Consider the following 25,623-nt stretch of genomic DNA (forward strand, 5'->3'; position numbering starts at 1 on the left):
CCCCGCCCGGCCGCGCGGCGGCGCGGGGTCAGAGGTCGGGAAGATGGCGGCGGCCTTAGGCGAGGAGGTGCCGGACAACGAGGACTACTACTCGCTGCTCAACGTGCGGCGGGAGGTGCGGCGGGCGGCGGCGGCGGGGGGCGGGCGGTGGGGCCGGGCGGGGCGGTGGGGCGCCGCCGCAGAGCGGAGCGGCGGGGCCGGGCGGGCCGTGACCCCGGTGCCCGCCTGGGCGGGCCGGGCTGCGGCCGCTGAGGGCCCCGGCGGGCGGGAGCGGCCGGGAGCGGCGGCGGCCTCGGCGCGTCCTCGGGCCCGGGCTGAGGGAGCCTCTGCCCGGAGCGGGGCTGCAGAAACCCCGAGCGGGTGGCGGGGCGGCTGCTCGTGCGCGCGGCGGGACTGAGAGCGAAGGGTGAGGCGGTCATTTTGCGTAGGGAACTCCCGGATTTGGGTTTTCTCGGGGCACGTGGGAGCTTGGTCTCAGACTCGCCTCTGCATGCGTGTAACGTACTTCTTGGTTGTGCGTTCGTTCTTGTTTTAATCAGTGCTGTGTGGACTTTCCAAGTGTTTCCAAACTGGAAACACCTACATTTTTTGCAAGACACATCTCTCATCCAATAAAGGAGGCTCGGCAGTCCTCGGTTCCATTTTTAAGAAGAGATTGGTATTGATTGATGCAGTTTTGTTACACTAGAACAATTTGGAACTTAGTGGGAAGTAACTACTTTTTTTATAGTAATAATTGGGCAGATCACCAAATATCTGAGTGTATAAACTGTGCTGTAGTTGGTCTCCTCAGGTGCAATAGCAATATATCTATGTATAAACACTCCACTGCTCGAGCACATTGTCCTAGATGTCAACAACCGGAGCTGAAGGCTTTTACTGAACTGCTGCTACTGCCGGGGAGAGCAGTTCATCATCCAGAAGCAGTTCAGTCTGACAGCTGTGAAAAAATCATCTTTGGAGTTAATGCCAGTACTTGTGACCTCGACAGCAGTCCCCTGTGCCTCACCTGTGGAAACCTTCTGCATTTCTGAAGGAAAAATGTGTGACAGTAACCGTTTGCAGAACTCCTTAATGCCATGCAGTAAAATGTGCTCTTTTTAGAAAAATTTCTGTGTGACTCAAGCCCGAGTCTCCTTAAAAGCCAGTGGGCTGTACTTTTAATCACTCGACAGCTTTTGTAATTCACCCTCCCAAATGTCAGCAGGGAGCAGATGTAGAGGTTGAAAGGAGGAGGTGGAACCGCACAAGGGTTGCGGCTGCTTGGGAGATGAACAGTGAAGGCTTAATAGTTAAACTCAGCTGGGCTTTCAGCTCTTCACTAGAGACCAGAAAATTCAGGTTTGGTACGGCAGGGAGCTGGAAACCAAGTTAAAATAGTCTTTGAGGGAGTAATTCCAACTGAGAGTAGTAGTTGCTTTGTTAATTACCCCTCGCTAATTAAATTCAGCAGTACTATCCTGCGTAGCAGTGGAATGCAGTAAACTCGCATTTCCAGGTGCTGCGCCAGCTCCGTGTGATGTGGCAGCTGAGCTTAAAACAACAGTTAGGCACTGAACTTTGCAGCCCCGATGAGGAGAGTGAGCCTGCCGAGCAGTGATTTTTGTGTATGTGTGTATATAAATGTTTAATCTTTTATAGATTTAAGTCCACTAAAAATGTGGTGACATGCTTGAGATGTTTAATGAAGCCGTTTAAGTCCCAAGTACAGAGATGGGACGCACTTTAATTTTGCCTAGAATTTTGGTAATAAAAATGTAACTTACATATGATTATTACTGACTTATGTATTTCATTGCAGTCTGAAATGATGTCAGTATTTCTTTAGCGGTTTCTAAGAGGCTATTGCTCATGAAATATTGAACCAATGACTCAAGCAATTCAATGATGATGAAAGGCCCAATCTAACATTTTATTGAACATGGCATTTATGAAAAATGAAACTGCTCATTTCTATTATATAATCAATAGCACATTAAACCATTTATCATTAATTTGATTAAAGAATGCCATTTTAGACCTATATGTTCCCCTGCCTTCTCAGTTGAGTTTAAATTCAGTGTTTGAGAAAGCACAAGGCAGAAAAAAGAAAAAAGCTAATCTGTAGCTACCTTTACTGTCTTGGGACCAGCACATTTGGCAGGTCCCTTTTGCCATTATTATTTGGAAACATTAACGTGAAATGATACAAACGTGCAGAGAAAACATTTATTCTAAGCTGTTGTGAAAAATTGCACAGATTTCTAGCTTTGGTACACAGATAAATGCTTCTCTTTGATGAAAACCCAGACTTTCTTACCACAAGTTGGGAAAAAGGTGTTACTTTAAGAAACGAACTTTTAGACCCTGTATTTCCATGGAGAAAGCGTGGAAACTGAAAGCTTCAGTCACTGAAGAGCAGTAAGAGTAAATGGAATCTGTGTCTTTAAATTCTGTTATCGAAAGCCATTTTCTGGATGCCCCCTTCTCGCCTCCGGCGCTGCATTCCTGTCCGCTGTAACCCCTGACTGCAGTAAAAGGGAGGACATTTGCTTGAAGGAGGCCACCAAGTACCCATCGTGTTGTTTCGGTCATTTTCCTCTGTGTGTTTCTCCCGGTGCAGAGAAGTGGTGTCCTGGTTGCAGTGCCCCGGGAGCTGGTTCTTGCCTGGACGGGTTTGTAACTGGCGGTTGGTAGCTCCCTGAAGCTGCCTGCGCCACTTGCGCCTTTCGGGGAGCTCAGGTTGATTCTGGCAGCCACGCTCCTAACGAGGTGTTAACCAGGCTCCAAGGAATAGACAGCTGCTGCAATGTAGGGGGAAGGTACCAGGAGAAAGGGGAAGGTACCGGGGCTGTCTGGAGTCAAAACCCGATATTGCTGCGAGGTTGTCTCCTGAGAGACCGTAATGGAAGGAGCGGGGCTTTACTCCATCGATTCGGAAAGAGCCATCCAAACTCTGCCTCCACCACGTGTCTTTGGCATGAGGCCAGGTGCCGTCTGCAATTCCAGAGTGGCTGTGGTAAAGAACGGGACTTTTTTATTTTTTTCTTGATGCATTTAGCGGCGCACTGCTCTGGTTATCCATCTGCTGCAGGTGAGTGTTCTGCGGGTGGATGATGCACTTTCCTTCCTGGCCGCCCAGCAGAGAGCCCTCGCTGGGGAGGAGGGGAGGTGCTAGGGAGCCTAGCTGGGAAGAGGTGAATGTAAGACTGTAGGTTTACATTTCTCTGCTCTGGAAAGGCAGTGCTTTTTGAGAGTTCTAGTGTCTGCTTGAGGGCTTAAAATTGAAGTACAGGTAGAATTTCATGTCCGTCTCTGGATTTAAGTGTTTTTGTCCGGAGGTCATTTTATTTTTTCTTGCTCTTCTGCACTGAATTGAGGAGACAGTAGTTGCGTAATGAAAATAATGTATGAACAGAGATTGCTTGGGTGTTTTGTGGGTTTTTTTACTTAACTTTCTATCCCTAGGTATACACTCGTGACCTGTTGCTTCACTTGTCGCGCTATAAATAGTGTGGAAAAAACTGGTGTGCATAATTGAACATTTTATTAACTTATGTAATGAAACAAAAGTCCATTCTTGATTTTGTGTAAGTAAAAATAAGTAATAGCTGATGGACTTCTCTTTTAGGGCTGGTCTTGAGAATGGTGTTTTCTAAATAGCATTGGTTGTGCTTTAATTAATTTTTACTGCTTTTCACAGGCCTCTCAGGAAGAGCTAAAAGCTGCCTACCGCCGGCTGTGTATGCTCTACCATCCAGACAAGCACAGAGACCCAGAGCTCAAAACACAGGCTGAGCGGCTCTTTAACCTTGTTCACCAAGCTTATGAAGGTCAGTGGAAGTCTGAAGTTTGCAGAAATTGACTTCAGGGAGTTTCTAGGAGGGCCGTGTCTTCGTGCTTTTTGGAGAAGATATATATTATTACAAAGTAGTAATTAAGTTTGCTGATACTTAGTGATGCTTTGTTTCCTGCTTCTGTCCTGTAAATCAGAGGAGTAACGCAGTATAAATTCTGCAATGAATGAGATGGGGAGTCTGTCTTATTTCCTGCATGTTGTAAATAATCTTTTCCCCGCTTCCCTTACCTCTGAAAAGGCTCTCCCATAAGAGCCTGAAGACTGAAAAGCTTCAAACAGAAAGGCAGTTTCATACTTTACTTTTGAACTGATGCATCCTGAGTTTCTGTTCTCTGCCACGTCGTTGTGGTCCCCGTTGTTTTTCAGCAAGTTCTTCCATGTGCTAAGACTGAGATAAGGACAGTGGATTCATAGTGATTAGAGATTTTTTCTCATCCAAGGATGCCAAAGCCCTTTAAAATACTCTGAATTAACCTGACAGTTACTTAAATCCTGGTGTCACCATAGGTAATACCTAGTGTAATTGAGGCACAGGGAAGTGATTCGTTAGAATTAGCTTGCAGCGTTTTGCAAGTGTGATAAGAGGCACCTGGAGTGCAAGTGGGTTAGAAGCTGGTAGGACTCTTCTGCGTTAAAAAACTGGTGCACCAAACTGGCTGCCCTGTCCTGTAGCCTGAAGAGAAACTAAAGCAAAATGGTGAATGAATATTCCTCTATTAAACCGAATTTGAAAAATTAGGTGAGCTAAAGAACTTTTTTTTAGTCTCACGTTTTCTGAATGATAAGCATTTGTCTCTTCCAGTTGGACTTGAGCATGGGTGGAGTCTTTTCCACTGTCCCTAGTTAGGCGTTCGGCCATATGGAAGCTTTTGCGGGGGAGAACAGTGAAGGTCTTACCCTGATGACATGGGCAATAAAAACTCAGGATGCTTCAGTAATTTCATTTGTGTGTGGTGAGTAGGTCTTATGTTAGAGGCAGCTTTCCCTTTGAATTCTGTGGCTTTGCTTGGCTCTGTGTTGTGACGTACATGTAAACTGTTGCTCCTTTAGTACCAAATGGGAGCGTAATACTTTACAAACAAAAACTCTGAGATCTTGAAAATAAGCCACCCCACCTCCTGCCTATTTTCTCCCTGTCCTCTTCCATCTCTTAATACCACGCAACAAAATGTTTATTTTATCCAAATTTATAAACTATAGTATCTTGCCTTTAGCAAGTTCCATAATCTTCAGGTAGTTCAGATCAAAGCTCAGTTACTCGCATAAGCCTCTTTTTGCCTTAACATACACACCCAGCTCCCTCAAGACTCATCTTCCCCCACAGTTAAAAAAATAGGTGATAATGATAAATGTGGTCTTGGAACCCTGTGGGAAAAATACTGATGATTTCTTAATTATTTTTTTTTAAGGAAGGGTGTGGTATGAGAGATTATGCATTTAAATATGCCTGACATTTTAGAGATTCTTCTTAATTCGATGTGCAGTCTTTTTCCAAAGTAACTGTTCTGCAGTCTCCTGGTGTATTTTATTTTCTCCATTGTGTTGGGTGACTTTTGGGGAGATTCAAATTCTACAAGCAGTTTTGCAGTTACCCTGTGGTTGACGTCTGGCGAGGCATGAACTGACTCTTGAAAATTGCTTTGTTGGTGCTTGGCACGTCCCACGTGTTTGCACTGGGTGGGAAAGGATTGGCGGGCAGGGATGGTGAGGAGGATCGAAGACAGGGAGTGAAGCTTTGAAAGCTAGACAGAGGTAGGTGTCATTCCACCCCAGAAAGTTTCCAGGATTTAGCTATTGCTAAATTGCTAATGATTCCACTGATTGTTAGAGGGCTTATGTCACCCTCCAGTCGAAGACAGCAATACCGAAAACCCTGCTGCCTCTACAGTTAGTCTGCACGTCTCTCTTGTGTTCTTTATGCTTTTTGATTTTAAAAGTAAGCGGGGGGGAAAAAAAAGGAATTGGATGGGGCGAAGAGTCAGTGTGTCCTGTTAATATAGCAGGTGAAAACGTTAAAGGGAGTTAATGTAAAAATTGGATGCAAATGTAGAACAACGTGTTTCCAGGATCTGTGCTTGAACTCCATGTAGCACTGGTGTGTTGGTCTGAAATTCAAGAAGACCAAAGACTGAGTTCTCTCCTCTCTTTTGATTTTAACTTGCAGTGCTTAGTGATCCACAGACCAGAGCCATCTATGACATATACGGGAGGAGAGGACTGGAAATGGAAGGATGGGAGGTGAGAGAAATTTAGCACCTTATGGCCAGTGGAATTGACTAAACCCACCTTTATCTGACACTCTTGTTCCATCGAGCTGCGCTGACACCTTGATGGTAATAAATGCCTGTTTGTTGGAAGGCATCCTTGTTTAGTTATTTCTGTCTCTGCTGAAACACCGTGATGGATTTTCAAAGAATACTTGGGTTTTTCACTTGACAAGAGAACAATAAACCTGACATTCAGAGTTCCCTAATAGGATATTACCGTGACAGGCAACATCCTTGTCGGAGACAAATGCGTCATTATTGTCCATCTAGTCTCATCTTTTTCATCTGAAACTTTTTTATCAGCATCAGCTAGCCTTCGAGTTTGAAATTACTTTTTCTTTTTGTGCTTTTTGGGGTTGTTTTCTTGGGCTTTGAAAGAGCATTTGTCCATTTGTGGCTTTCCTGTTGTTAAGTCCCCTTAGTAGCCTCTGCCAGTCTGAGCTGATTGCGCTGTGCTGCTGGCTGCAGAACCATATTATATTGGGTCAGGTCAGTACCAAGGTCAAGCCTGGAGTTAATAGCAAGAAATGTGGAGCAGTGGCAGCGTGTGACAGACATTTTGGAGCTGCTTTGGCAGACGTGTTCTTATTTTGAAAAGCCAAATCCAATACTCTTTCTATGCATGCCTAGAGCCATACCTGTTTAAAACCCTCATTCCCTGAGCCGTCTAAAGTAAGCAGATGTGAATCAGCATAGCCTATAATCACAAAACTCTCACTTAATCAGTTTACCTCAAGCCAGAAACTTTCAGTCGTTTTCATTTTTGTGTCTACACTAGTAGCGAAGTTAATGGGTAGCTGTTGGTAACGGCTGCGCTGCAGCATCTTGTCCTTGTGGTTTGAAAGCTCTTTGCCCTGGTTGTGTCAAGGGAATATAAACAACCAGACCATTTTCCCTTCTCTCAAAGCATGGGGGTTTCTCTCATGCCTGCCATTTGAGCTGGCCCAGCTGTTTGCCTCCAAACTCTGAGTACTGAAATCCGTGCAGAGTGGCTTACAGCAGCAGCAGGGGCAGCGTGTTAGCGCGTACCAGGTCAGGGCCTCCGTGCCATCGGCAGAGCAGTACCCTGAACATCCTCCTTCTGCTGATCTTTTGGGTTTAATTTCTTTTTGAGCAGGTTGTGGAGAGGAAGAGAACTCCAGCTGAAATCAGGGAAGAATTTGAGCGTTTGCAGAGAGAGAGGGAAGAGAGAAGACTGCAGCAGCGAACTAATCCAAAGGTAAGCAAAGACTTCATCCTAGTCTCAAGAGTGAATCCATAAATTATTATGAAAATGCCGGGTGTGATGAGCCTAGATGAGGGGCTACTCTAAATAGCCTCTTAGTTATCTACACTTAGTGAGTTACTTTTCTTTTTTTGAATATGCAGTTTCTCTGGACAATGTAGGGAAAAGAGCTGATTCTTTGAACAGTAATCCTCTACTGAAAGTTCTTTTTTTCTTTTTTTCGTTGAAACATGTAGGAGCAAAATACCTCTTTCAGCAATTTCCGAGAACAGGCCTAACACTGCAATGTTTATGATTTCTTTCCAAGTATTCCAAATAAAATGAAACTCCCTGCAGTTACCTGACAGGTTTTCCCTTCGACACTGCTGTAGTGTCACAACAGTGCAGGGAGGTATTCAAGCACAGCTTTGAAGCTGATGACAAATGCGAGGCAGCTCCCAAACTGGCTGGGTGGCTGCAGCACCGTGAGCAAAATCAACCAGAACAGGTTTGGGGTCCGACCGCTTCCACGGTTAGTGCCTGTTCTGGGAAGGCCTGACGGTGCTCTCAGGGTGAGAATCATCGCGGATTCCGTTCCCGTCTCTCGGTCTGGTTGTGCAGCCATAAACTGACACGAAAGGACCCACCTTGCAGCTGAATTTTGGCTGTTGGGAGTTGGTCGAGGACACCGTGTTGAGGATGACATTCTCACGGTAGGGTTGGGATGGCAGGGAGAGGTGGAAATGACGATCGACTGCGGCTTCCTCTGTCACCTGCTGTGACTGGAATGCGCCGACGGTTCAGAATGCTGATGGCCTTGCTGGCTCTTGGCCTGATAAGCACGCTAGGCAAACCCAGGGCTCGTCAGGATTGGCACTGACTGAGGTTTCAATGCTTGTTGAATCACAAAAATCTTGGTTCTCGTGCAGCGAATAACATTATCCAAGAGCTGCATCTACACTCACCAAACGTATTCATACTTTGGTTTGCCTGTGTCTGTATTTTTCTTGGGTTTTTTTGCTTAAACTATCAGGAACCATTTTATACCTATTTTTTAAATGTGATGAAAATCCATTTCTTCTATGCAGTACAGAAGTGGTCCATGGTGGGGGAGCCTTAATTTTCCTCTCTCTACCCCAAGGTAACCATGCAGATATTTATGTAGACAAACTTTCTCCATCTTGAAAAAATAAATTGTAATGAGACATCAATTCTTTTTTTTTTTTTATTTATAAATATTTCTATTCTTGGTGGAAAACTGGGTATCCCCAGAGTTCTCACTGGAGGCGTGCAGTCAACACTGATTCTGCATCCTGAGGCACAGGTGGCTTTGAAAGAGGAGGTCTCCTGTGTCGTGTGTTCATGCGCAGACTTCTAAAGTGTTGCAGCACAACTTGCATAACCCAGGAAACAAACTACCAGTTGATTAACGGTTATTACCGTTGTTTTTGAAGGTTTCTGGTGTTTTCATGGTCAGCGGTTTAAAATCATGATGTTTTCTGAGTGGACACAAGTGTGAGTACAGTAATGCTTAGGACTGTGCCAGACAAACGTCCATCTGAGACGACCTGTAGGGTTCCAAGATGTTTCCCTTGGCACAGACTTTGGATCTGCGCTGGTCTTAGCACAGCAGATCACCAGGCTGCTGTGGATAGTGCTCGAGTACAAAGAACTTGCTTCTACTGGAAGGGTAAATAAGCGTAAGGTGTTACACGAGTATCTGCTGACAAGGTTATTCCAGGCAGGAAGGGACTTCTGGATGCCACAAAACAGGCCAGTCGAACTGTGTCTGCTGGCGATGAGGGTGATGGGAGTCAGAAGGTGTTCTCGGGGAGGGACATGGTTATCTCCACCTCGTGCTTCTCTGACTTCAGGAATTTGACATTTTCTCTGGGCACCTCGCTGTGGCTTTGAGCAGTAAAAAGCGGAGCTGCTTTGTGAGCCTCAGCCTCTGTGTCCTGCGATAAAATTAGCCATCTGGGTGTTTACAGCAATTGCTGATTGGCAGCCTATAGAAATGTCTCTCCAGGCAGTGTTCCTGTGGAATTAGGTAGCGCAGCTGTGATCATTTCATACACGAACGCAAGTTATTTTAAAATTTCCAACATTTTGTCAGTTCTATAAAACGGTTCCAGCAAAATAAAGCATTTTAACCAGAAATGTTGAGCAATAACCAGATGTAGGCAATTTGGCAGGTTTCGAATTGAGTCTATTATTTGCTTTTAGAGCTTTGTTTTTGCTTTCAAAGATGTGCAGAAGGGTTGAAAAGTTCATTACTTGATCTGAGAAGAACCGTTTCCTGTTAGGAGAAATTAAATCCCGTTATTTTCCTGCTGCGGAAGGTCAATATCTAAGAAATGCAGGTCCCTTAAGGCTCGATCTGGCACAGTTTCCATATGTCACCTTCCAGAAGGTAAATCCCTAAGAAGAAAGGCAAGGCGGGGCTATATTCTTCTCTGGCACACCTCTTAATTCCATCAGTAAAGTCTGTTCATATTCGCAGGATGGCAAATAAAGGTGATTTTAAAAGATGATACCAGATAGCAACTCTTTTGGTTCTGTGGTGCCGTTCCCCAGCTTCCTGCCCCGCTGGGTTGGTGTGTTCCGCAGCATGTCGTGAGCAGGCACCGCCGCCTCTGTGCAGAGCTTTCCCCTCCTTCCCTGCTGCTCTTGCTTTGGGGAGGGCTTTTTCATTTCAGTGGTCTGAGCAGGTGGCTGGTGGGGAGCTGCGAGCAGCAGCGGTCCCCTCTCTATTATCCGGTGGCATAGGGGCTGCCGTCGTTCTCTGGGAATATTTTTAACTTTACCATCTGCTGCTTTTCCTGTGCTCGCGCCCGAGCCAGTTTCCTTGCCAGGATCTATAGACCTCTGAGGGTGACTTCACCTGCTTGGCGGGGGGTGAAATGGCTGCACGGAGTCCACCGCTCGCTTCAGCGAAAGGCGGCTACAGAGATCTGCGGAGGAGCCGGGGAGGGATCGGAGACAGTCCTTTCCTCTGAATGGGTCTTGTGGATTTTCATGGATAGGTTCAGGTGGTTTCCTTTTTCTCATTGGGAGGGATATTTGTTCTAAAATTCATAGGTGTGAAAAAGGGAATCCTAAGATTTAAGTATGATTGAAAGAAAGGAGCTGCGATGAATTTCAGGAATGTGTGAAGACCTTGGCGCATCTTTACAAAGGTACAAGCATTGCCGTACGAAGAAACGTGCTATAGTAAGATGTTTTCTGGTGGTTTTTTCAGTGCAAATTGTTGAGAAAGCTTTACTGCTGCTTATATTCTGGTCTGAGTTGAGAATACACAATTTTCTGTCTTTTTGCCATTCAAATTCAGTACGCTTGCTACTCAGCATGATACCCCTTGTTTAAACTTGGAATTTATAGAGTTGCAGTCTGGCAAAGGTTCTGCACTGAATGTGGTGCTCCCCATGGAAAACCTTTCCTTCCATCCTGCCTCTGTTACGAAAGGTCTTGGGCTTTACACTTCCTTGAATTGAACAGCATCAGGGAAAAATGGAAATAGTTCTCTCTTGTTAAAACAAATGCTCACCTGTATTTAGACACGTTTGATCGGTCACTCTGCAGTGCCTTTGGTGGAATTTCATCGAGTGGAGTTGGCACGTTCTGTTCCTCTTTGGCTGTTGTACTCCCCCTTCCCAGAGGGCTGGAGAGCAGCGCAGGCCTGGGCCGTGTCCGCAGCAGTTGTGGTTTTGCCTCGCTTCACTCTTGTTTTGGCCTCGTTTCAAGGAGCAGCACAATGTGGGAGAGGGCTGAAACTGGAGAGGCTGTAGCGTCTGGAGGGCAGATCCCTTGAAGGTGACTTTGCAGATGGTTTCTGAAAAGTAGTCTTGTGCGGAAAGGGCAGGAGCTCGTCCTTGGTGCTGCCACGAACAGGACGATGAGCGGAATTGCTCTGAAGCTTGCCAGGGTGCCCAGAGTCATCTGTAAACAGCTGGGGCACAGCCCCTGTTCCAGAGTTCTCCTGGAGATAATGGCACTTGCCTGTGTTAAAATATTTACTGAATTTTTGCTGCTAAGAAATCAGAAAATAAACATTGAGGAGAATCTCCACAGCAAATAAATCCTTGGGAGCCAAACCAGAGCAAAGTTTTGAGTCCTGTCAAACTCTGCAATTCTGCCTGTATTTATGATTCAGCATTTGATTAGGCTGGAGTGAGCAAGGAAGAATGCTCACTCAGATTGAAATCAGAATTTATTCCATCCATACTTGGACTCTGTGTGAGTGGTTTTGTACCTACCCAGCTATTGAGTTTCTTGATACAAATTGCTCAGAGTTCATCCTGTGCTTGTGCACAAAGGGGGTTTTTTATTGCAGCTGGTACATTTTATATGTGCCGGAATGCTGTTTAATAGGTCTGTAGGGAAGGTTTCCAAAGCCTCTTGAAGTTATATGACCCAGACAAGGATCTAATCGTGCCCTTTTCAAATAAACCCACTCTTGCAGTTAGTCTGAGTGAGCACAGCAGCAGGTAGCCAGACTATTTAGCTGTGGCCTAGTTTTTTGTAGGAATAAGCTTTTCTATGGTCTGAGAAAGGAAATATTTACCCCTTGCTAAAAGTCTATCTTTGTCAAGCATTCCTTCTGATTACAAGATACAAACTATGAAGAAGAAAATGAAATTTTTGACTAACAAGGTCAACTACAAGTGAATGATGCAGCTCAAAACTAAGTTGTTTCAGATAACTCATAAGAAGAAAGCACTTAGAGGATTTCTAGCCAAGATCCACTGAAGAAAATCAATTTCTAAAATACATTATTTCAACTTTAAAATACTGACAGAGCAGAATCAGTTGTGGGGGAAGAAGAAACCTGCTGTGTAGAAGTGTTCTACCTACTTCTGTAATGTGTCACAGTAGCAAAATTACCTATAGTATTACAAGTTGCATTCCTGCTAAAAAACTGTCTTTTATCCAGTTCATTTTATGATTTATATTGCTGTTTCAGAATATTGTAATTGTTCATTTTTGTTTGAGTTGAATGTAAGAAATGCATTTTAGGGTGGAAAGGGTAATTGCAGAACAAGAAAAAAATGCAAAAAAATGTAATGGTGTACAAGGATGGTTTAGCAATTTGGCCTACGTGTGTTGGGTGTTTGTTAATGCTAAGTACTTTTTTCACTTGTCATTCCTTAGGGAACAATTAGTGTTGGAATAGATGCCACTGACCTCTTTGATCGTTATGATGAAGAATACGAAGATGTGCCTGGGAGCAGCTTTCCCCAGATCGAGATAAACAAAATGCACATTTCTCAGTCCATCGAGGTGAGGGGGCAGCTGCTGCTGCCGGGGTGGAGCAGGGCCGGAGCGGGCGAGGCGCTGCTGTGTGAAACGGCAGAAAATGAAACACGGCTCAGGGGGGTCTCACCTTGATTTGGGGAGGGACGCGATCGCCCGCGTGGGTGGGAAGAGGAAGCTCAGTCCCGCCAGGACTGCGTGTCGCCCGTACAGCAGGTGACCGGTTTGCAGGCTGCAGCGGTCCTGCCTTCCTGCTAGCAGGGAGGCTCAGCCACAGTTGAAAACAGGAATCTAGTTCTCTCTGAATATCGAGTATTTCATGTATGAAAACAAACGGCGCCCAGTTTTGAGGACGTAGATAAGGAGAAGAAGGGGGAGTGTTTCCTCTGTTGCAGAGAATTGAAGAAATTTAGTCTGCTGGTGAGACTAGAAGGGTTTGCAGCTCAGGGTCAGGACTTCAAGGTGGAACATTAAAGGTGTCACAGATGTCTGGTACTATAAGAATTACCTCACTTTTTGCCGTACTTGATCTTTGACTACAAAATCTAGAGCACGTGTGGCCGTGTCTGGTTCAAACACCTGGGCTTAGTGGGTGACGGAGTCAGCTGGAGTGTTACCTGGCTCTCTGCGCTTACACTCTCTGCAGTCGTGATTATGTCCTTCAGGAATATGCATTAAATGTGCTAATTGGGATCAGAGTAATTGGTAATAATATTCCTTTTTCAGGCACCACTGACTGCCACGGACACAGCAATACTGTCTGGTAACCTTTCCACCCAGAATGGGAATGGAGGTGGATCAATTAATTTTGCTGTCAGACGAGTGACGTCTGCCAAGGGATGGGGAGAGGTGAGTGTATGAGCTGTTACACACTTTACATCCAGTCTGTTTCAGGCTGCTTGGATGAGGTACCTAGTGTTTATTGTCTTCAGGGAACTTTAGCTCTGTTTCAGCTCTCATTTTCTACGTTCTATAGAATATAGAAAAAGGAATTCGTAAAGGAATTTGAGAAAAAGGGAAGGCCAAACCTTGTTTTTTCTAATTTTTTTCCCCCTTTCCATTTGGCTGAACATTTTGGACTTACTTGTGCTGAGAGAATCGTTACCTGTTGTCTCCAACTGTTCTAATTTCCTGTCTGAAGGCTCTCGGGTGTCTTCCAGTGCTGTGAGCATGCACTTCTGGGCAGCGTGATAGTTTGCCTTCGCTTCAAAAACTGCTCTGCTCCCAAGAAAGAAGTGATGGGGGAAGATAGTTTGACTCCCAGGGAGATGAGATTGAAGGCAGGTCCCACGTTACCCCCTGCAAGCTGTGCCTTGCTAGACCAGTGGCTTTGTTCAGGATATTCGTGGCATCGCTGCCACGGCTGTGGGGTGGCTGTTTTCTGCACCTTCCTCTTTGCACACTAATCTGTTCCCTCAGCTTGTGAGAAATGGGAGCTGTCCTCTCATTTGAGAACTCGGAGACTGGGGGCATTTGATTTGCATCAGGATTTTGTAATGCCGGTAATACGGGAGCTTGTGGATATTTTCATGAGTCAGTTGACTAAAAAAGTTTTTAAAACCCATGCAATAAACTCACTTGGGAGATGCAGATGTAGTAGGAGCAGCTTTTACAGGTTTTGTCATGAAAAGTGTCCGGCCTAAGAACTGCTTCTGTTAGTGAGACTGAACAGCACCAAAGAAATGCTGAACAGCCCTGGAGTCACCAGACTGTCAGTGGATGAAGCAGCAGGTGCCTTCTGCAGCCGCGGAGGCGGAGCAGCAGCAGAACTGCTGGCAGCACCACTGTGAGGCTGTCCTCAGAAGGACTGTCACCCTCGGAGGCTGTGAGGCTGTCCTCAGAAGGACTGTCACCCTCGGAGGGCTGTGAGGCTGTCCTCAGAAGGACTGTCACCCTCGGAGGCTGTGAGGCTGTCCTCAGAAGGACTGTCACCCTCGGAGGGCTGTGAGGCTGTCCTCAGAAGGACTGTCACCCTCGGAGGGCTGTGAGGCTGTCCTCAGAAGGACTGTCACCCTCGGAGGCTGTGAGGCTGTCCTCAGAAGGACTGTCACCCTCGGAGGCTGTGAGGCTGTCCTCAGAAGGACTCTCACCCTCGGAGGCTGTGAGGCTGTCCTCAGAAGGACTGTCACCCTCGGAGGGCTGTGAGGCTGTCCTCAGAAGGACTGTCACCCTCGGAGGCTGTGAGGCTGTCCTCAGAAGGACTGTCACCCTCGGAGGCTGTGAGGCTGTCCTCAGAAGGACTGTCACCCTCGGAGGGCTGTGAGGCTGTCCTCAGAAGGACTGTCACCCTCGGAGGGCTGTGAGGCTGTCCTCAGAAGGACTGTCACCCTCGGAGGGCTGTGAGGCTGTCCTCAGAAGGACTGTCACCCTCGGAGGCTGTGAGGCTGTCCTCAGAAGGACTCTCACCCTCAGAGGGCAGCAGCCAAGCCTTGCTGTTTGCCGTCGCGGGGCTGCGGTGGAGGTGTTCTCTCCATTTTCACTGGAGCAACAAAACTGGCTTTGTTTTTCTCATGAGGACCTACTCAGTGAGACTCCTCTTATTGTGAATGCAAAGCTAGCGGAAAAGAGAGGACGCTGAAATACGTGGTAAACGTTACTCAGATGTTTAAAATGTCTGTGATGTGAATGGCGCTTGTGAAGTACTTTGTCACTGTTGTAAAAGATGTTTTCTTCTAACAATTTGGCACTGTGCATTTAAACAGTTGGAGTTCGGAGCGGGAGACCTTCAGGGACCTCTCTTCGGTCTGAAGATATTCCGTAATCTTACACCAAGATGGTAAATATTAGAAAAATGGTCTAATGATTAATATTCCACACTAAGGAACAAAACAGCTCGAATTCTCTTCCATGTTAATTCTGGATTTGTTTTCTATCCTACAAAATAAGGTATTTCTCTAGACTTAAGGTCATACTCTAGGACTGATCAGAGCGTTTCTATTCTTTTTGTGTGTCGCTGTCCTCCATTTTCATACTTCCAGTTTAAGGAAGGTCTGTGTTCCACATCCTTAGATTTGTATTTGATCTTGTCATGAATTGTGATATTTGAGGTGTGATCTTACAATCAGCAAAGGGAGTTTGCTCTGGGAGCAGAACAAAAAACTGTGGAGCTCTTCTGGGGCTTCCATGTGTGAGACGGAGTTTCTGACAGCAACAGAGGAGCTGATATGTGAATTCAGGGAAATAATGCTGAATTTGCCACTAGTGTGGTGTCTGTTTACAAATGAATAGAGGTCTTGAGTTGCAAAGGAGAGTACAAGGTAGGGGCTGTGATTGAAGACACATGTTAGAGCATCGTAGGTGCCAGACTTCCTTCTTTTTATGTTTTCTAATTCAGTAAATACGCCATTCCTCAGAGCTTACCCAGGGACCTTTTTCCCCGTAGAGTCCTTTAATGCTGGTTTTTGGAGCTGATGCTTGAGGATTATTAAATAGCAGAGCTGCTATCTTCTAGCAGCCAAGTGTGCTGCCTCTGCAGAAGACCAGAACTTTATCTGCCCAGGGCGGGAAGCGTAAAGGCTGAAGAGCAGCCTGCTGTGTTGGCTGCAGTGGTGGGGCACAGACCAGTGCACTAGGGCCTGTGCCTGCTCTTCTGGGTGCTGCTATGGTCAGCACGGTCTAAATTAGTTTCGAGTTTTTCCTGAAACCCTCAGGCAAGGTCATGCTCTTGGCAGGATAGTCTCCGCATGTTCAGCAAGGCTCCTGGACAAGAAGGGATTTGGGGCCGTCTGGGAGCCTGTGTTTTATCACTGATGAAGCTTTCCTTATTCTTCCTAGTTTCATCACTACAAACTGTGCCCTGCAGTTCTCATCCCGTGGGGTCCGCCCCGGCCTCACCACGGTCCTGGCCCGCAACCTCGACAAGAACACGATGGGGTACCTGCAGTGGCGGTGGGGCATCCAGTCAGCCATGAACACGAGTATCGTCCGGGATACAAAAACCAGCCATTTCACCGTGGCGTTACAGGTGAGAGTCCTGCCGCCGGAGGCAGGGGCAGCGATGCCACCCCCTGGGAGAGAAGTGCCTCGGCTCTTCTTCCCAGCAGTATTTTGGCGTGGGACTAGAGCGTAACAGAGCGGTTGGTGCTGCCTCGTACCGACACGTAGCGTAGGTAAGCGGCTGCAGCTGGGAGAGCACGACGCTCTGCCACCCGTGTCCCATCCAACGTGTCGGCTCAGCTGAGGGCCGGGATGCACAGCAGAGCCTGCAGAGAGTGCAGGCTGCCACAAGGACGTGGCAAGCGTTGCTATGTCTTCTGGATTTAGGATAAGAAAGGAAATTTGGGGGAACATTCAGTGGTGGCCAAGGGTACGTTTTCATACATTTGTGCCTCTTGTATTTCAGCTGGGAATCCCCCATTCTTTCATGATGGTCAGTTATCAGCATAAGTTTCAGGATGAGGATCAAACACGAGTGAAAGGTTCTCTCAAGTAAGTGTGCAAGAGGAAATTCACGTTGCTCACGGCCTGAAGAATCTGTCCTCTCCTGCTGTTGTAGGCTTCCAGGTTCCACACAAATCAAATGCTCCTGTGGTCTTTGGGAACCTGCTTTTCATTAATTAAATCTGGTAAATCTGAAGTGAATGTCTTGGAGGCTTAGGTCTGTGTGCCTCTTCAGATACAGTACTTGTGTGTGATCTCTCTGTCATCACCAGTGAGAAAGCCAGTTCTTGTAGCCTGTTTGCTGCTTTACAAGCTGAGAAGGCTGATCTCATCTTGTAGATACACAGTGAATCTTCCAGTAGCCAACATCTGCTGCACACAGATGTATTTCCATGTTTAACTTGTTGGGGAATCACAGGATTCAGTAAAGAGAAATTCAAGAGTCTTCCCTGTCTTACCAGTTTTTGATTCTGTCGTTCTAGGGCGGGTTTCTTTGGGACCATAGTGGAGTACGGAGCAGAAAGGAAGATTTCCAGACACAGCATTTTAGGAGCCACCGTCAGCGTTGGTGTTCCCCAAGGAGTGTCTTTGAAAATCAAGTCAGTTCAAGCTTACAACTCTAGGTTGCAGAGGCTGACCGTAACCTGCACTGTTCTGTTTCCAGTGCTGGGGTGGGCAGGTCCCAGTCTCGGGGCAGTACAGGTGTACTGGTGCATCCCCATGATGGGATGCGGCTGCCCTCGCCTCTAATCCGAGCGGTGCCCATCGGGAGCTCTGCACCTTCTGGGGTGGTGCTCTGAGCCTGGGGCACCTCCCTCAGGACGTGTCTCTGTGTCTGGGTGGGTGCACCAAAATGTTCTGAAAATACAGCTTAAAGGAAGGTTTGGAGCGTGACAGTAAGCGGATGGAAGATGTCCGAAAATATCATTAGTAGAAATGTATTTAGCTGCGTTCTGGTTTTATAACAGTGTACACGAGTACATACTTGATGAGTGAATCACCGTTAACTGGGATAGGTGAGGAGAGATGCGGTTCCCAAAGGGGCAGCGCTCCGAGAGTGCATTTGTAACGGGTGCCAGCAGAGGGCAGGCCGGGATGCAGAAACTAAAGACCACCTCTGTCCCAGGAAAACTGATGTTTTCTAAAATAAAGATTATTATAAGCGTCAGAAAAATATTTATGTACTCCTTCCTTGAAGGCACACGCTGGTGTTGTGGACATAAACCTTCTCTATAAGCATTTTCTCTTTATGATGATGTTGGTCCCTTTCCCTGGTGAAATTAATGACCAAGTAAATTCTCCTGAGATTACAAAAACACTTTAGAATGGTCAGGTATTACCACAGGAGATGTCTGCTACATAAAAGTCTGTCTGTGGGTGGTGTCAGCTGTCTGTCTTACCGTTGTCTTGATTTGGTTTGTGAGCTTTTCACCTTTCTGAGCTCATCATTCGTCTCTCCTTTGGTTCAGCAGTTGTTCAGCAGCATACACTGCTGCTAAAGATACTTAATCACACACATTAAACTCTGCGTCTCCTCTCACCTGTCGCTCTGTTCTTTTTTTGCTCCAGGCTGAATAGGGCTAGCCAGACCTACTTCTTCCCTGTCCACCTGACAGATCAGCTGCTTCCCAGTGCTGTATTCTATGCCACCGTGGGACCTCTAGTTATCTACTTCGCCATGCACCGGCTAATCATCAAACCCTACCTCAGGGCACAGAAGGAGAGGTGAGCTCACGGGACTGTTTTAAACTCAGGGTTGGGACGTCCCACTCGAGTGCTTCTGGCGGCCTGGCTGGAATATCCAGCTGAGTGCTGTGGTTCACTGCACCATCAGTACTGCTGTGTTCTGGAAGCCTACAAAAATATATTGAAAGGTGGGGAAGAACCTTGAAACCGAGCGCGTTTGTGTGGGGCTGTGGCTCGGCTGTAACTGGGGTGGGTGGGTGAGCTCGGCCGCCCTGGCCGGGTCCCAGACCTGACCTGCTGTTGACTTCCTTGTGCCAGGGAGCTGGAGAAGCAAAGGGAGAGCACAGCCAGCGACGTCCTTCAGAAGAAGCAGGAGGCTGAAGCTGCGGTAAGTCTTCCTCGTAACTAAGTCCCCTTAGTTAAAGGAAGCTGGTTTCGCTCTGCTTTCCTCTCTTGGACACAGTGTCTGACACTGCTTGATTTTTGCTCTGCCCCTTGCGTTGTGACAGGTCCGGTTAATGCAAGAGTCTGTCCGGAGGATAATTGAAGCGGAGGAAGCCAGAATGGGTAAAGATTACACCACCATTTACTTGTTCCATAAGTCTGGAGAGAGGAAGGAGCAGTACAGAGGCTGGGTGGTTGAGGGGGAGAAACGCAAGATGTCGTTTCTTCATTTCCACTCCTAACGAAGCACAGCATAATTGCTGTTGCACGTGCAGTGGGCAAGTTCTGTTATGATTCGGGTTCTGGTGCCTGAGCTTAGTAGGGATCCACTGAATATTCTCTTGGGATGTGCTGTGAGGTGGGTCGACAGGCTGAAGACAGCAGCCTGGATTCACCTCTCCACAGGAGCACAGTGTGTGTATAAATATGTGCAAAAGTTACAGTCTGAAGTTTAGGTTGCACTCATCTCTAGCTTACGCAGTTTGCTGCTGGGTCATAATGGAAATCTGATTTCTGATGTTTGCTAGCAATTTCACAGAGAATGTTCCAGAGTGATCTGACATCACTTGGACTGTCACATCAGCGTGGCATTGAGGTCGGGTCATTCTGTCCTAGTGCTGAAGATTGCTAACAAATGCCCAGGTAGAAATGTTCTGTCTTGAGAAGCATGGGTCCAGGCAAGGAGCATTTAAATATCATTGAAAGCAGCAGGAAATGCCAGGATGGTCTTTTCACCAGTGTCTGCCTGGCCGTCGGTGGGAAGCCTCTCATCACATCTGTGATTTCCTGTGAAATGCAGGTTTGATTGTGGTGAACGCCTGGTATGGGAAGTTTGTTAATGACAACAGCAGAAAGAATGAGAAGGTGAAGGTAATAGATGTGACTGTGCCCCTGCAGTGCTTGGTGAAAGACTCTAAACTCATCCTAACAGAGGCGTCCAAGGTACGTAGCTGTTCTGTCAAAGCCCAGGCTCGAGGCCTTGAATGTGTGACTCAGAATCTCAATTGAACCACGTGCTGCTGCGGTTTAACCCTGGCCACAGCCCAACACCCCGCAGCCCCTACCCCGGGGAGCAGGGGAGAGAGTTGGAGGGGTAAGTAGACTCGTAGGGTGAGATAAAAACAATTTAATAATTGAAATAAAGTAATAGTCATAATAGTAATAACAGAAAGTACAGATGGGTAATGCACAATGCGATGGCCCGCCACCCGCTGACCGACGCCCAGCCCGTTCCCGGCTAGCGATCCCAGAGAGGAGAATCCTGAAACCACAATCCCAGAAGCGAGCGTGAGCTTCCTGATCAACCCTTATCTATACACAGGACATGACGTTAGATGATAAGGAATATTCCCTCAGCCAGTTGGGGTCCGTTGTTTTGGCTGCGCTCCCTCACAGCTTCTTCTGTACCTGTGTACTGGCAGGACATGAGGAGTTGAAAAGTCCTTGATTTCTTAGCAACAACTGAAAACATCACTGCGTTATCAACATTCTTCTCGTATCAAATCCCATACGGAATCCAAAACACAGCACTAATCTGGCTGCTAAGAAGGGAGGGGAAAAAAAAATAAGCCCTACCCCAGCCAAAACCAGGACAGCTGTCCTGCCAGGGGATTTCTGCAGCGTGCTCGAGGCTGGTGCCTCGGGATCGGTTTACAGAAGCCATTGACATACCGAGTGTTACGACGTCCAGGAGCGTCGGCTCCCGCGGGCACCGCCAGCCAAGGAAACTCTCTGCGTATTTGCAGCGCAGGACAGAGTGTGTCACAGCCCCTGGGCTGTACTCCAGGAGCTTCCCGGCCCCCCAACACGCTCTTTCCTGCAGTTAGAACTCGCTGCTGCGCAGGCGACTCCTCAGCCTCTCGTCTGTCTGGTTCAAGCCCAGCAGCAGCGAAGCACCACGCGGCCGCGCGCTCGCTCCTCCCGCTCCCAGTGCGGTGGGAGGAGAATCGGGGAAAAAGCAAAACGCGTGGGTTGAGATAAGGGTGGTTTAATAACTAAACCAAACAGTAATAAATCGTAATAATTGTAAGGGAAAGGAATATCATTTTTAAAAAGATAAATAAAAGACAAGTGGTGCACAGTGCAGCTGCTCACCATGCACTGACCGATGCCTGAGCAGCCATCTGCCCCCCAGCCAGCTCCCCCCAGTTTCCATACTAGGCACAGCGCCCCATGGTCTGGAACAGCCCTTTGGCTAGTTGGGGTCAGCTCTCCTGGCCATGCTCCCTCCCAGCTTCTTGTGCATCCCCTCGCTGCCAGAGCACAGGAAACTGAAACATCCTTCACTTAGGATAAGTGCTACTTAGCAACAACTAAAACATCAGGGCGTTATCAACATTATTCTCACACTAAATCCAAAACACAGCACTGTACCAGCTACTGGGAAGAAAGTTAACTCTATCACAGCTGAAATCAGGACATTGCTCATCTCATTGGCAACAAAACTCCCTTTTTTTAATGACCCCTCGTTCTGGCACTAATAAATGGTTTTAGTCAGTTGAAGAGCTGTGAAAGCCCGTTCCCTGATGCTCGCTCTGTCCTTCTCTGGTTCAAGGCTGGGCTGCCAGGTTTCTACGACCCCTGCGTGGGTGAGGAGAAGAGTTTGAAAGTGCTTTACCAGTTCCGAGGAGTTCTGCACCAAGTGATGTCGGCTGACAATGAGGCCCTTAGGATACCAAAGCAATGTAAGTAGCAAGGAACGCCCTGCTGCCTCCTTTGGGAACCAGTAAAGGATTGCTTCAGCCCTGGGGGGTGGAGCGCTCGGAACTGGGGTTCTGGGGTTCAGAACTGGGGTTACTGAAACGGGCTGACCGTGATACACCCCTGGAGCATGGCCAACAGGAGCTCAGCAGCACCCCTGTGGCTCTTTACGCCGTCCAACCTTACCTATCCGACCGGAGTCTGAGCAGAGGCCTCCCGCAGCTGCTGGGGTCCCGCTGGGCAATTCGCAGCACTGGGTTGCCCGTTGAGGAGTCAGTTGAATGTATGGAGGCTAGTTGGAGGCCTGAGCCAGATTTCTTCCCCGTCCCCATTTATCTGTGAAAACATTTTCTCTGCCAGCATAATTTTGTGAAACTGGTATCTGCTAGTGACAAGTTTTACTGGTACCCCGGTAGGTCTGGGGAGCTGGCTAAGGGCACACACCTCGTGTTTACCCTAGCCCAGCTCCCTGGCCCAATTAAGAAGCCTATCCAACTTGCAAAGCTTCCATAAGTATGTCGGGGGGTGTATGAATGGTGTTTCATTAGCAGCCAGAAACGTTCCTGCCTGTCCCTGGCACGGTGGTAAGTTGAAGGTAGGATGTGTCCCGTCCGGCAGTGGCGTGTGTCCCCATTTCTCGTTCTCGCCCGGCAGCGCACAGAATCGATGCGGACGGCTAATCCGGAGAGAGCCTGCGCGTCCGCGGCGGGACCCGGGCCAGCGGCCACGGCAGAGCCTTCCCTGGACGCTGCCACTTCGAACAGAGACATTTTTATTTTTACTCTCCGTATAGCGGGTGGTGTCCTACCAGTTCTGTTAGGAGACAAAATGAGAGAACCTGCTTCTACAGGTGGCTCCAAGGCAATACTCTGAATTCTGGCTCAGTAACCAATAAAGCAGCGTGACTCTGAGTGCGCAGTGCTTTCTGCCGAGGGGGCGCGAGCGGGCACTGAGCACCGCCCGTCACGCAGCCGATGCGGCCCCAGCCCCTTCGTGCGGTCTCGTGTATCTCTGCTGGCACTGAGCGGGGAAGAAGACCTGTTGTTCTCACTCCTCCACATACTTCCTGGGGTAGGTAACGTACCACCTTCTGCTCCTGAGAAGTTAAGTTCTCTGGCCACCTCCTGGAAGGCCTCTGTGTAAATCCTTTTGTTGGAAAGAGGACAGAGATTGTTTTCCATCTCAAATCTGTGTTTGAAACGTACTTGTTAAGAACAAGTATGTTTGGAATGAAGTTCTTTGCCTTTTGTAGTAACATGGACCTCTTCAGCATGAATCCATCCAGCTGCTAATTTCAAACACCGCTATTCCCGACAAGGACACAGGGTGTAATAGTCATCTCAAATTCTTCTGCCACTTAGAGCCATGTATGATCAAGGCTTTCAAGAAAAGAGGAAAGCAGCTGGGGGAGAAGGACAGCAATTTCATTTCATTTGATTCTGATCCTGCAACTATCTCTTCCCATCTTAAGTTATTTCTAGGAAAAAGAGGAATGTAGTTTATACAAATAAACCAGACCAAAGTGAGGAGAGATGCCAAATGGGTAAAGAGCTGAAAACGTAAAATTCAGGTGCCCTTTCTAAAAAGCGTCAGTTATGACGTAAATCCATTGGATTAATGTTGCCTAGAAGCCATGCCAGTGATTTTCCAGCAAAAAGGGCAGCCCTGTTCTAGTGACACAGCAGATGGAAACAGCAGCCTTCTAGTATCTACTGCGCACGTCAACGCTACCGAGGCTTTTTCATAGAGAAAAAGAGTAATTGTGGCTGCTCCTCAGTCAGTTCTGCTCTTGGCGAGTCCTAGAACAGCCTTCCCTGCTTACGTGTGAGAGACAGGGGGAAAAAAGGTACCTTGGCAGTGCATTGTTGCTCTTGACAACTACTACCATAAATAATTTCCTGACCTGTACCTGGCCCCTTTTTCTGTGCAACGGTGGTTCTCTTTGCTCAAGTCATTGTAACAGAAGAATCGGATTTCCAAAAGCAGATTTATTTGAGCCGGTCTGAGAGGTACCCCCTCCTCTAAAAAACAAGCTCATGCAATGAAGGGGTGTTTGCTTCTTTTTATTAAAAACAACCCAAAACTTCAGTTGTGACCAGCTCCTGGTGCAGGGTTTTATTTCACTTACAACCAGTGTTCTGTTGATCTGAAATTAAATGTAAAATGTGCAATAAATCATATTCAGCTGAAAAGCCCACGTTCCCTTTGCATCTGTAGGACACTCTTGAAAACAAAATGAAAAGCAAGGGTTGCAAGTTTTGTAAATGTAACTGCACCCTCTGTCACATCCTCCTTTTTGACCTCTGTTGATCACTTTATGTGTGACGTTGAACTGGGCAGCAATCTCCACCAGAAATTCCTTTTTTGTGTCTTTTCACTGCATGGTCAAGAGTGAGAGCCAGTCCGTAGTGGCGAGGACGTGGCAGAATACTCCCAGGAGTGCTGAGAATGCAGTTTTGCATAAGCAAGTGCAAAATAGTGACAAGGCATTTACTGCTGGTTACAAAGAAGAATCATGGCATGGCCCGGTATCTAGTGGAGCAATGACACAGAGGAGTGTTTTCATGAAAACAGTTTGCACAATAAAACAACTCTCCTCATTTCTGACGACTTCCCGAGGTGCAGTTTCTGCCGTCATGAAAGTCTTTTTCTTGCATATTGTCTATGTTAAAATGTAGAGAAGTAGCGATGCGGTTCTAAAAATTGCCTCTGTACTTCAGGATGTCCCGTGGTAGTTCTGCACTTGAAAAATACCATTTCTGAGAGGCAGAGAGCATCGTTGCTGCTCCAGCAGTTAAACCTGTACCAGGGGAACATCTTTGGGTGCAAACTTTAAAATGCTGTGGAAACACGAGGTGTCACATCCGTCTCTAACCGACCCAGCAGGTGCTTAAAATACCTTAATGAGGATCCAGGAACACACGTTTATCTTCAGCCAGAGCCTTTAAACTGCAAATTCTTGAGGTGGAGATGATACAGGTTTAGGATTTACTTTTTAGTCTTGCCTTGTCTTCCTGTGCTCTCATCTGCGACGGCCCTGTCCAGGGGGCTCAGCCAGTGAAGGGCTACCAGGAGCCAGAGCTCCAGGCGCCGCTTCTGCTGTAAAAACCATCTAAACCTCCTCGCGCGCAGCTCACCCGTGTTGGTACCTCCAGGCCAGGGCTGGGAGTCCTCGTGTTGTCATCAGAGAACTGACTCGGTTCTCCTGCCTTCCCCCTGTCTGCTGTGTTCCCCCAGCACCTCGGAATTACCTTCTGTCTAAAACTGCAGAGAAGTTTGTGCAAGGGACTGCTGAACCTTAACTTTGTACTTTGAACACTTGAGTTTGCAATTCTCGTTAAAGTAAAATCCCTTGCGATTAATACTGACACAGGCCTTGCCCCGTTCCCTGGCTAAACATCATAAAAAGTATGTAGCTGCTTTTGCCCCGCCGGGCCAGCCCACCGAGGAGCCAGGCTCTTGCTTTTCCCCTCCTTTGGAGTACTGCCAGTGTCCCTCCCCGGCCGTGAGGCTGCTGCAGCAGGTCCCTCTCTGCAGCAGTCAAAGCGTGAGCTCCGTGTTCGCTTCCCTGCAGCGTTCCTGAATTGTGTCCACGCGGTGAAGTCCGCTGTCTGTCCGTCGGTCCTGTCCACCTCCCCCTTTGACGCCAAGTACAGGTTGATCTCTCCTGCTGAATACTCCCTCCAGCCCCCCTCCTCCTCTCTTCCTTCTTGTCTGTCCATCAGTGCAGTTTTAAAGACTGTAAGAACAGCCCCAATTGAGAAGCCACTGCTTTCACCACCACCATTTCTGCTCTATCAGAAGCTGCCATTTCACAGCTGCAACGCCTCTGGGACTTCTGTTTAACACTA

General features: G+C 47.4%; 1 protein-coding gene across 2 annotated transcripts; it reads left to right on the top strand.

Annotated features, from left to right (window-relative positions):
* The first annotated feature begins 22 nt into the window (after positions 1–22).
* Positions 23–23,964, top strand: DNAJC11 (DnaJ heat shock protein family (Hsp40) member C11). Of its 2 annotated transcripts, none has more exons than XM_074848381.1 (16): positions 23–115; positions 3,683–3,812; positions 6,003–6,076; positions 7,223–7,324; positions 12,461–12,589; positions 13,289–13,411; positions 15,265–15,338; positions 16,337–16,526; positions 16,905–16,990; positions 17,425–17,541; positions 18,512–18,667; positions 18,947–19,016; positions 19,138–19,195; positions 19,872–20,014; positions 21,627–21,756; positions 22,427–23,964. In XM_074848381.1, exons 1-16 carry the CDS (start codon positions 44–46, stop codon positions 22,450–22,452), a joined length of 1,680 nt encoding a protein of 559 aa, XP_074704482.1. In that variant the 5' UTR covers positions 23–43; the 3' UTR covers positions 22,453–23,964. The 2 variants fall into 2 exon arrangements, with proteins under 2 accessions (XP_074704482.1, XP_074704484.1); XM_074848383.1 differs by lacking the exon at positions 23–115 and adding an exon at positions 388–406.
* Positions 23,965–25,623: the final 1,659 nt, after the last annotated feature.

The sequence above is a fragment of the Strix aluco genome, chromosome 22 (assembly GCF_031877795.1).
Source record: "Strix aluco isolate bStrAlu1 chromosome 22, bStrAlu1.hap1, whole genome shotgun sequence".
In the NCBI taxonomy this organism is placed as follows: Eukaryota; Metazoa; Chordata; class Aves; order Strigiformes; family Strigidae; genus Strix; species Strix aluco.